Source organism: Montipora foliosa, chromosome 12 (assembly GCF_036669935.1).
Source record: "Montipora foliosa isolate CH-2021 chromosome 12, ASM3666993v2, whole genome shotgun sequence".
Lineage (NCBI taxonomy): Eukaryota > Metazoa > Cnidaria > Anthozoa > Scleractinia > Acroporidae > Montipora > Montipora foliosa.
This window is the reverse complement of record NC_090880.1, coordinates 33,204,506-33,217,007: the sequence shown is the minus strand read 5'-3', so window position 1 is coordinate 33,217,007 and position 12,502 is coordinate 33,204,506. Positions and strand designations below refer to the sequence as shown.

The 12,502-nt window shown below is 37.7% G+C and overlaps 1 protein-coding gene across 10 annotated transcripts in view; it reads right to left on the bottom strand.

The window, feature by feature from the left end:
- LOC137978456 (potassium voltage-gated channel subfamily H member 5-like) overlaps positions 1-12,502 on the bottom strand; it is a 48,541-nt gene that overhangs the window by 30,913 nt on the left and 5,126 nt on the right. For 2 of the 10 annotated variants that reach the window (XM_068825388.1, XM_068825389.1), the window contains exons 2-4: positions 10,181-10,393; positions 8,152-8,257; positions 5,021-5,112 (exon numbers count right to left, since the gene is read on the bottom strand). In XM_068825388.1, the coding sequence (XP_068681489.1) occupies positions 5,021-5,099 (79 nt within the window). In that variant the 5' untranslated portion in view covers positions 5,100-5,112; positions 8,152-8,257; positions 10,181-10,393. Of the gene's footprint in view, positions 1-5,020; positions 5,113-8,019; positions 8,070-8,151; positions 8,258-10,180; positions 10,394-12,076; positions 12,260-12,502 lie in introns of those variants that run through there. The other 8 variants (XM_068825397.1, XM_068825396.1, XM_068825390.1 and 5 more) reach the window with 7 other exon arrangements.

Sequence of the window (12,502 nt, the reverse complement as noted above, 5' to 3'; positions counted from 1 at the left end):
TGCCCGCTGGAATTCCTCTCCCACAGCCCCATCATAATGATGCCATACTCCATTCACCAACACAGCCCCTCTGTAAAGTTTTAACACTACTATTACATGTAAACTGAATGGTCTTTTTCATTTTATTATAGAATCATTATTTAAGACGATAAGACCCATCCTCTAATTTTTATTGTGGGCAAAAATAATTTTATAGAATATTTACAAAGATACCAAATTCTAATATTTATTTATTACAAATTTTATTTTGAGCGAATGTGAGAATGATACACATAAGAAACAAAGAGAGACAAAGCTCTACACCTTAAATCAAGCTATCGGCAACTGATGAGATCCACATGATAGGATAGAAACCGCGGTCTTGCATGACCAAATAATATGTCAGAGAACTTCCATCTAGAGTCGGATTATCTTAATGCCTCGACAAAGAAGCGACCTAAAGACATCGACATCAAATATCAAAAGAGCATCGACGAGAACGAATTAACTCCAGAGGTTCAAGGAGGACAGCTACTGACCATGGCCACAAACCAAAACACACTGAAGAAGTCAGAAGAACGAGTGAAAGAACTAAAAAAACCAACGCCTCCAAAGAGCATAACGATCTGCTAAGAAACGCAGAAAAAAAAGGCATACAAAGCCTATAAGAAGCCAGCTACCTCACTGATACAGGGCACAATGTAACAGGCGTTCAAAAACAAAATGAACCCGGGCCCGGGTCAAACAATTAAAACCAGACGATCACTCGCTTCTACCGCCGATGAATATATCGGTCAAGCCTAGAATTAAATTGGCGCAAAAGCGAGACGCCATAAGGTCACATTCACATTACTGCTGAGAAAATCAACACCAAGAAACTAAAACCATTACTTTCGAGACCAACTACTTTCTTGGAAGAAAACGTATCATACAGCAGTATACAGATTCAAATGTAAAGCATCATAGGGCAAAAACCATTGCTAAATGAATACTACAGGAACCGCCTAAAAGAGGCGTCCATTCAAATATGTACTCAAGAGAGCAAAATTATGACAAAGGAAACAGAAACCAGACCACGTACAAGGGAGTCGTGTAGGCCTGTCAACCTTTTTTAACACTTTCAAAGTTTGCCCTTTGATTGACAGTTACGTATTGAAATTCCCAAGTTCGAAGCGAACTTATGAAATTTACAACGAACTTCGCAAATCGCCTGTCAAAAGTTTTGTGAAATGCACTGTGTTACAGCCCGTACTCGTTCTGGAAGAGTGATAAAGAAGCCTGAGAGACTGGACCTATGAATAGTTATACTAACCCTACCCTAGTGTGTAGGACTTAGAGTGTCATGTGACTTTCGTTGTTGTTCCCGCTCTTGTTATCGAAGGTTTTGTACGTCGTAGCATTTCACTCGTATACATCCCCTTTGTAAATCGATGTGTAGCCGAGTCCTGTGGATTAAAGTTGTGTTACGCTTCAGTGTCTCGTCGTAAATCCTAACACACTGTAAATAAAAGTCACAATTGGACCTTCCTTCTGCATGAATTTTTTTCTTAACCATCTTCTTTGCGTGAATTTTTTTTCTTGCATTTTCCCTTGCATGAATTTTTTTTTTTGATTTTTTCCCCATCCCACTCATCACTTTTCTAATGGTCCGTCCCTTAAGAACCTTAAATGGTTACCTGTTAAAAATTACTTATGTTATCGTGATGCAACACTTGCCTTTAAATGTATGACTGGCCTTGCTCCGAACTATTTATGTAATAAGTTTATTTGCTGAGGAGATGTTAGTAAAAGAAACACTAGAAATTCACAATTGTTAAACATCCCTCTTTTTAAGACCACTACAGGACAAAGATCATTCTCATATCGTGTTGTTAATATATGGAACAATTTGCCTACTGATATAAAACTTTCAAGTGAAGCTATGATCTTCGCAGTTATGAACGCAATTTTTACAATTGCGTAAAGAAGGCTGAAAAATTCAGGACTTCAACGGGGTTTGAACCCGTGACCTCGCGATTCCGGTGCGACGCCCCAACCAACTGAGCTATGAAGCCACCGACGTTGGGAGCCGGCCACCTGTGGGCTCCAATGGTCCCGTGAGGAATGAATCAATGATGAAATGGTATATGAAATGAATCATATATGAACCGCGGATATGAAATCAAGTGAAGCTATGATCTTCGCACTTATGAACGCAATTTTTACAATTGCGTAAAGCTTCACTTGATTTTATATCCGCGGTTCATATATGATTCATTTCATATACCATTTCATCATTGATATGAAACTTTGTAAAAATGTTGCAGTTTTTAAAATTAAATTAAGGAAATATCTTTTAAATGAATTTTTAATTAGTTAATACATATTTATACACGTTACATTTAACTTTTTTGCAATAGTATATTTTTATATTTTATATACTTAATTTTTAATTGTACATTATCACTGAAAAGTCCCCTTGGGGAGTGTTAATAAAGTAATGTATTGTATTGTATAAATAATTGCTGTTGATTGAACCAGCGAGCGCAATGCATACTAGTTAGCCTGTGGAGAAACTATTGCATCTAGTCCAAATAAAAGTCAGTAACTTTGTATTCTTAATTAACTGCCTGAAGCACCACTTATCAACGACCTGGAACCGAACTTTTCTCCTTTCTCAAGCTGTCACCAATAGACCATTTCCGAGTTCATGTCTGCCTCCTCTTCAAAGAGAGTCTAATTGCGAAGTTTTTGTGATGGTAATTCTTTCTACTTTACATAATTATGAAAGAAAACAAATTACTTCGCACTAAGACTCTTAAAGAGGAGGCAGACATGAACTCGACAATGGCCTATTAAGCATTATAAAATAATTAGGATAGTACGCGCACTCCCATTGGTCAATAGCTGTGTTTAGATGAGAGTATGGAACACGTCTGTGACATTACACGAATTTGTTGTCAGACGCGCGTTTTGATTGGCTGGTAAGAAATATGAGCGTGTATGAAGAAAGTCTTTTTCAACCAAGAAGTAAAAAAGACCAACATTTTCCTTCATTTCTCGAATTATCTTTGAGAACTATTTTATAAAAGCAATAGAGGACTGTTTTCCGTGTTTCCACAGCCTCATCTAAACACGAGCGGGAGTTGGGAGAATTCGAGACAGTTATACAAACCCGAGACGCGGTCATAACTATCCTCTATTGCTTAAATTGAAGACGTTCTCCGTGTTTCCATAGCCTCATCTAAACACGAGGGAGAGTTGAGAGAATTCGAGACAGTTATGCAAATACCCCCTCGTGTTTAGATGAGGCTATGGAAACACGGAAAAAAGTACTCTATTTTTACTTCTTGATTGAGACAGATTTTCTTGATACACGCTCATATTCCTTGCCAGCCAATCAAAACGCGCGTCTGAAAATACATAATCAATCAAAATTCCTGTGATGTCACAGCCGTGTTTCCATACTCTCCTCCAAACACAGCTATTGACCAATGAGAGTGCGTGTACTATCCTAATTGTTTTATAATTTATGATAGTTTGAACGCACAACGAGAACCTTGAGAAAAATTGCACGTACCATTACAAAGAGATAGTGCGTTATCGAAAGGATATAGCGTCCCAATACTTATACGTTTTGTACACTAAAAAAACCCCATTCTCCCTCCAAAGGTGGAATACAAAAGTAAGATCCTATTCGTCTAGCCAGTCATTTCCCAGGTTTTGTGAAAAGTCCGCGATTACACCTCAGTTTAAGACTATTACGAAACATTTTGATTATTCCATAGTTACAGCGATTTAACATCGATAAATCCACCTGCATGACATTGCGCTCCTTTTGCTCAGGACGAAATAGGGTCAGACATAGCTAAGGTGGAAATCGATGTCATATTTTGTCTGTCGGCCATCATCTCTGCGTTGACTGCAGACATGAAAATACCCAATCAAACATTGAAAGGATAAAATGGTGGATTAAAAATCTGCTTCCACGATTTAATTTCTTGTTTCTTGTTTCCGATTGTTGAAAACAAAGAAGCAGACAGACTTGGACACATGGAATTCCTCCCACGAATTTCTTTATGTTTTTTCTTGATTAAAAAGGGAAGAAAACACTCTGTTTTATTGGATCATCTCGCGCTTATTAACATTACCCAATACGGCCACTTTTTTCTACGGCATTCTGACGTTTAAAGGACTTTTTTCCGACGCTGGTGTTGAAACTGAGGCTTTGTTGAGAAGATGACTAAGTCGTGATCAACTGGCGTTAGAATGAAGTTTGTTGTAAACGAGTTCCATCGGGAAGAAAATAAGAGCAATTATGACTGCAGGTGAACGGTATGGTTTTATCACATTCGGGAACTTTGTAGAATTTGTGACGTCGATGGAATAGGCCGTTTATGAGAACACCAGGTTAATTGTTTAAAATAATCGGTCCCTCTAATAGTAGCGTGGGGGTGGGAGAAATTTCAATTGTAAATAAAAAACGAGAACTGGGCTAATGAGAGTTGCACACAAACTTTTTAGTCATTAGTAAAACTTCAGTTTTAATTTTTCATTCCTTTTTTTACGTTTACGTTTTGAAGAGTTTCACTGACAAACTTCCAGAATGACAGGAGCGTTGGTTCAAGCACAGAAACCTTTTTACCGATTCAAAATTTCTGTCAATATATAAGTAAACTGTTTTTTTCAAAACCGGAAAAATGTCCGCATGACATCTTTGCCCGATCATGTTTTCATTTTTATTTGTGATTTATCTGTGTTTTACAAATGATAGTTACTACTAACTATGTACAAATCAATCAATCCCGTATCCTCGCAAAAAGTCATAATTTATTGTCTCTTTAGCCTTAGAATTAAAAAAATAATTCAAAGCCTCAGCTTATCTTCTTTGGGCATATTTCAATCAAGAGACAATCATGTCTTTGGAATACCATGCTGAGTGCAGCATAAATAGCTAAGACGCAAAATAACAAAATTTTTCTGAGACATTCACAAGTACTTCATTCCCACCAAAGTAAAAGTTTTGTAGACATAAAACAGGGATAAAAACAAGAATACTTACGAAGTCCATTTGATCTTCGAATAACATTTTCCAGAAAAGTGTTTTGAGGTACAACGAGTCCCCGGCGTCCAACGGGCATCACGCCGCGGTACCTGAAAATACAGCGGAAAGGAACATGAAAGATCACTTCAACAACCCATGGCCAGATGCACGGTATTAGTCACATAGTGCTTGTTGATGCTAGTATAACATGAATATTCCAATTTAAACATTTAAATTTTAACTTCAGAATTAAATGTCTGCTGTTTTCTGAATTAAATGACAAGTGAGTTGGAGGGGAGCAACACCTGTTTACCAAACAATACTCCTTTTAGAGGAGAGTTGATATCGACTCTCTGCTCGGTGAACATGGACCGTAACACAATTTACGTTATGATGGACAATCGGCAAAATTTCCGTTGATCATTGATAGGTATTGACAGAAGCCCGAAAAGACATCTTAGTCATCTAACAAACGACGTAACAAGAATAAACTGTGGTCGGTAGTATCGTTTGCAGTATTCTTACCTTCTTTCCAGAACGATATATTAAGACAGAAAGTTCTCAAAATTGCATGAAAAAGGAAAACAAATTCTTGCATTTTAGCTTGTTTTTATCCAAAAAGCGATGATTTGAGACGTACAGTATAAGCCGGAATATAAAACTGAGGAGATGACACCTGAAAATTTTTAAACAAATTACCATAACAATCGCCTATATGCCAGTGAGAGGTACAAATGACCGAGAAAAAAATCATTCAGATTGCAAACTGACGCCCAGTGAGGCTAACCCTTCTCTAAACGAGATTTATAAAAATAAATAGATGAAACATTCAGGAATTTATCTCCAAAACCCGATGTAATTTTATGTAATTTAATTGATCAAATAAAGCAAATATAAGAGCAAAATCCCTACAGCGGATTTAACTAAAAACGTGTTTTATTTTAAATCTGTATTGAATGACTAACAATTTCCTCCACTCGGATATGTCTTAAACCTAACCCACCATGTAGGAATTTTTTAATCAATTTAATACGGCGATTACCCGCTTCAAGAATTATTGGTTTGTGTTCATGCCCATTTTTCTGTATCGTAGCAAAAAACTGCATCGTTTCATGGAATCTATTGAAACTGAAAACCTGGTGTTATTAGATTGGTTATAAATTTCCGATACTATCCATTATATCTGTAGCTGGGGACCATGCTCGAACTTTCGTTGTTGACTCGCTCTCACAAGCGAAAGAAACCAGTCAAACCGGCTTCATCAGCTCTGACATCAGAAGAAGATTTTTCCAATTATTTTTACCGATACATGAACTCATCTAACCCAACCATCTTTTTCTCGCACGCAATCAAGATCGCGGCCTTGGCATTTGACATAGTAGATGGCAACGCCCCGGGAGGGGGGGAGGGGGTACTCGATGTATCCCTGGTTGGGGAGGTGCGGCGCGGCCCTTCATACCCTGACCCTGTTTAAGACAAATATCGCTGATTTTCCTACCCATTTTAAGACAGAATTCCGATTTTTGATACCCTGTTTAAGACATTTAACCCAGTTTAAGAAAAAATTGATAAATCAATACAATGATTAAGACAAAAAATGATGAATTCGATACCCTGTTCAAGACAAAAATCCCGAAAAACATACCCTGGCTGGCCGCACGTACCTATTAAGCCTTTATAAGAGAGTACCCCCCCCCCCCCCCCAGTTCTTGGGTCATGCGACTGATATGTAACCACTCACTGTAGTTGTGATCGTAAGTGAAGAATAAAAGTGCCGTTGTTGGTGGTGACTTTAACTTATTTGACTTAACGTTGAATCATGTATCCAGAACGTGGAAGAAACAGTTATACTTCTACTGAGAATTAGGGCTTAGGCATAGGTGTTTTGCGAATACGAGATATTTAAAAGTGCCTTTGTGGCGCAATGGTCAGCGGCAAACCCTCTGACGAGGACCATCTTCCTAATAGAGCGTTTTCACATGACGTCACGGCGGCCATGTTGGTGTTCCAAAACAAAGAAATGGCGGCCATGATGGTGTACCACACTAATCCTCCAGGGAATTAACTATATTTTTATGCAAATACTTTCTTTTGTTTCAGTAATCCAATATGGCGGTTGGTCACGTGAGTGAAAACGCTATGAACATTATTAAGTGTCACTAATGGCTATGTAGAAGTAAAAAAAAAAAAGAAAAGTATTGGTTTAACAATTTTAACAGGCATTCTTGGAACCTCCACCAAAGTGTCAGCTGTCACACGACATCACGAAATCACGTTCCACCAGTGTGTCGATTTGGTGGTACGCATGCGTGACGTGATGGCCACACCGGGTTGGTGTTACAGCTTGAAAAAAAAAATTGCATAAACTCATTTGCAACCTAAATATTACTTGTTTTAGTAGGTGAGCCACATTTGAGAAAATCATGGTGAAATATACATTGAGATGAAGAATATTGTGAAAAGCAACTTTGCAAAAACTAAGAAGCATATGAAACGTGTAAAATACCGGGGTAAAATATGACATTCTAAAATGTCGACTAGATGCAATAACTATAATCATCCGCGGCAGTTGGCAACTCGTATAGTCTTGTAGACCACTTTCAAGCCTGGGGTGTCGAAGAAAGAGACAAAAGTGTCTGTTATTAGAGAAAACGCTGGAAAAAGTACAGAATGAAACTTAAGTGTTATCTCTCAAAACAGAAGTTACTTATAAGCTATGTAAAGCTTGTGATTACATAACTAGAATGTGGTGGACGTTTTCTTTCGAGATATGATGATAATTTTTCACGGTAAACGGTCCCTATGCTGGACGAGTACATGTGTGAATTACAGGCGCATCTTGTCACGTCCACTCAGGCTCCTTTCCGTGAATGAGTGCACCGATTGCTTTCTTAACTAGAAGAGTCGGATTTATCTTTAAATTTGGGACATGTACTAGGATATAAGAGCAATTAAAATTTGTCTTGATTACACCACACATAAGAGCAACTGATTCACGTTCTTTAATTTCAGTAAACCTGTTCTACATCCCACATGATATTATTCCTCTTCTTTGTCGTTCGTGCTGCTGGAGAGTAAAGCAAAATTCACGTCGCCCTCAAGGTTTTGTGTCTAACGCAATTGTTTGTATTGAGGAATAAGAATCCTACCTGAATATATGTCAGAGCCGTGACCTGAATACAATAAAGGAAAGTACAATGACCAAGGACGGAAGATGTCGCTTAAAGCTGAATATACAAACATCCAAAGGGCTTGCTGAAATGAGGGATTACGAAACACAGTTCAAATAAAACTCATTTGCTTAGAGGTTTTGTACTAAATTAAAACGGGAATTGAGCCAGAACCAAACGGGTGTTGCAGTATTCAGATTTCAAGTCTCCTCATTAATTTTTACGAGTCGCGTGCGAACGCTCAGCGCTCGCTGTCAGATAACTTCAGAGTCTTTTCGGACTCACTGTGAGAGTCTTCGGGGAAAAAGCATTGACATAATTATGTTCTGCTAAATTGATAACACACTAGTTTCATTAAAATTGACCAAGAAATGATGGTCATAATTTTTACTGACGAAAGTTGTCACGCGTTTTCACTAATTAAGTGACTTTATAGGGTTATAATACTTATTTTTTAAAATAAAAAATACATTATAAAAGGAAATTCCATTCTTTTTTGTGTAAATGCTGTTATAAATCTTTTAATTAGGAAACGAACACGATTAACATCTTACACTTGTCAGTTTGAAACGGGAAATTTGACCGTTTAAGAAATTGTTCTTTCTTCTATAATTAACCTTTCCACGTTTTTGCAAAACGTCTTTTCAGTGTGACCAATGGCGAAAAACACCGTCTTTTTATTGATTTGGGGCCCATTCGAAAAGTCGGGTAAGTTTACAGTTTGTCGGGAAGTATAATCTGCGTAAGACAACGCTGGGTCTTCATTTACTTTGTTTAGTTTTCCAGGCGTTTAGCAATTGTTTCTATATAACCTTGCCCAAAGATAGTCAACACAGCCTTTCAATTAAAATAATTTGGATTGGGAGAGAAGAATCCGAATAGTATCATACACGACACCCGCAGGCAGAATTTGGTACTCAAAAGTATCTTCAATTCACGAATTATTTTTCCTCGTCACTGTCTTCGTCGTCATCATCATCGTCATCACAATCAGTGTCTTCAATAATGTCATTCTTCAAAACATGAAATTATTTTCCTCAACCATAAACGATTGTAAGCTCTTTTATATAAAGGTGCTCTCTCTAGTCCTACGCACATTTTAAAGACGAAGATCGAGCGGAGCTTCACCTCAGCTCCCTCAAGGACGGTTCCCTCGTTTGTACACTTCACTCAATATAGGATGGTCCAAGATCTACAATTTTTAAGTCAAGTTACCTTCACTATTTAATTATTAAGCTTTGACAAGAGTAGATCCTTTTTTTTTAATCTGGAATTTACCTGGTTGTTATCTTTCGTGGTGCTTATTATGATCCGTGAACATACTATTCAAAACTGATCATATCAGGTCCACCTGGACATTGCGCCAACTGAAAGGAGCTCTCTCGAATAACAAGTGCAAGAGTTTTGGCTGCGCGTCTTGCAGTCACAATAATTACAATGGCCAACCACTACCTGGTCCCATGGATAACATGTTTTGTAATAAGCTGATCATGTCAAAATCACTTTTCTTTCACTTTATACAGTAAAAGTGTCGCTTGTTTTTGGAATAAGTAGCGTTCTGATGTTCTGTCTGTTTCCATGATTTCCTTTATGTAAACGTTTCCTTCAAAATGTCAAATTTAAATGTCTTTTATCTCTACGATCCATCTATAACAAGTTTCTTCCAGTTAAAGCAATCATAAATCTCAACTCTCTTATGTTCGATATCCTCTAAAAGAAAATTTTCGTCTAGTTGTCGGCCGTCGGTTCTCTGGCATCTTATTATCTGCTTTATCAAACAATGGTAACATTCGCAGAGGACACTGACAGTTAACGAATGGAATCTCAGTTTGAAAATAACTCAGTCATCAACTAAAATAGGTAAGTCCAGAAACCAGACCAAACTACAATTTTTACACGTAAAACTAGTCTGCACCTCAAGTCAAAACATATCTTCATACGAACTGATGAAAAGACTTGCATCGTTCGCCCGAAACAGTATTGGATCCGCTTTCTTACTCAAGATTACCTGTTTAGTTGACTAGCTTTGCTTGGCACTTGTTTCTATGAAGACAGGTAGGAAGCGATTCTTCCTCAAACGGAAATTAAAATCAATTAGTTGTCTCCCAAGATAATGCTGTACACTGGTGGTTCAGGACCGAAATATCACCAACCCGGCGAAGCCATCTCGATTCGTCGTGGATGGCTAAGTAAATCTTGCAATGATCATTTCCATATCCAGCTAAACAAAGAAAAAACATTGTTGTCTATACATCAGTGAAAATGTCAAAAACAGAATTACGAGACGACATGTTTTAAATTAAAATCAACAATCTGCATAAATATTTTCCTCTTTTTACCAAACGTAGTCATGATTGTATTAACATATTGTATTCAGCTGACATTTCCACGTTGATTAAAGTCGATAAATTCTGGTGAATAAATGCTGTATTAAGGATTCCGTGTTTCTTTTTTCGTAGATCATAGGTTGAAATGGTCAAAGTGAATTCATAGGACTATAACTCCCGCTTGCTGTGGTTATGGCGTCGTTTATAACGCCTCACATGGCCTCCAAATATTGCCTTGTGTGGATTTAAAGCCCACTGGAACTGCATAGAAGTCGGCAAAACCATGGACAACCTATGCCTCGACAATCCTTAGAGACATGTCGTGTAAAGGAATTGACGGAATTATTGGAAACAGTTTGAAAGAAATGTTAACCCTATTTGTTATCAGACGTTTAGCGGAGCATGTTGTTAAAGTTTATCGGTACTTACAGTACAATGGTTATCGATTCTGCACTATGATTGCTGCAAAGCATGCGCTTTCATTTCATTGCCATGCATTGCAAGACTTAAATTCCATTCAAATTCTTTGAAAAGATATGTTATAAATGTGAATTTTAACGCCCCGTTTTCAGCTATTTACATTCGAGGGAAATTTAGTCAGACAACAATCAAGTTTGCTATGTTTGGTCCTACAACTACCGAATTATCTTAGTGTTACGAGAAAACTTTATCACGTCATTCAGTGCTTTCAGTGCTTTTTTGGCATTATGTTTCTTGGTGGAAAGACGATAGGGGTTTTTTTTTCTTTTTACTTTTGTGTTTTAAACCATATGCAAATTTGAGTTCTTCAGAACAGAAATAGCAAGGATCTTACGAAGGAAATTTGAAACATCCGCTCAATTACGTGTATCCTTGACTGACTGAACCTCTTTTTATCGGCGTAAGAAACAGTATGTAGAGAACAAAGCAAAAAGATAAACAGAAACTTAATTGTTCTAACGGCGTCTTCAAATCATTCCTTAAAGGCCGTTATCTGAAAATAAAGGTAAAACCGATCAGTAGAACTTATTTCCTTCATTTTTGTGACTACATCTAAAACAAACAATACCAGCCACTTTTTGTTTGAGCTGGATACCGAAGAAGTTTTACCACAAAGTTATATCGCCGGATCATTTTGAGATGAAACTTATTTCTGCTGATAAATATCAATACTTGAATTGCTATTGAATGATTATGACAACTCTAACGCGGTTTAGGCGTTCAGTAAAATTTGCCGAATGATCCATGACACTGCTGATGCGTAGGCAATTTCAGTCGTTCTGTCAGCTTTTCAGTGCCAATATATATTTCACACCAGAAAGTATATTTTAAAAGTAGGCTAGAGGATCTAACTCCGTTTCGACGAGGGGAACACGGAAAGGTTTACCGACAAAAGCCGGTCATATTCAAGTTGAATCCCAGTGACAAAAAGGTGCAATCGTGACTGAGATCGCGGAATTTTACGCTATAAGCCATATTAAATGGCCAAAAGGAGTCTAAAGACCAAATTGGACGGGAACACAAGTTCTCATCAAAACCGCTTCTTACCAGAGAAAGTAATGCATGGCTGCGAACACTACTAAACTACATGAACTCACCAGTTAGAGGCTATTATATGATTCAGATCCGGTTCGTTTCTGATTGACTGATGTGACTACTGGTCGAATTTACCAGCACGTTTTTTTCATTTTCTGTCCGCCGAGAATTTTTTCCGATACCAATTTTAATACGAGTAAAATAATCGTGCGGCTTGAAAGCTTGGTATTGGTTCAACTTACACAATTCGCCACCAGACTTTATTGGCTGAATGAGGATTGAGGCTCGTAATTGGCCTCGAGGTTCCGTCCATAAACAAAGCAGCTGGCTTAGGATGTACAAATCGTTGACAGAAAACAATTTCGCCTTTTATAAAGCGATAACTAACGACAAAACCAAAACTAACAAGGCAGAAAACTAATCTTGACCCATCCCGTACACGGTTTGCTATCGGTATAATAGTTTGAGCGCAACACAACGAGACTTGT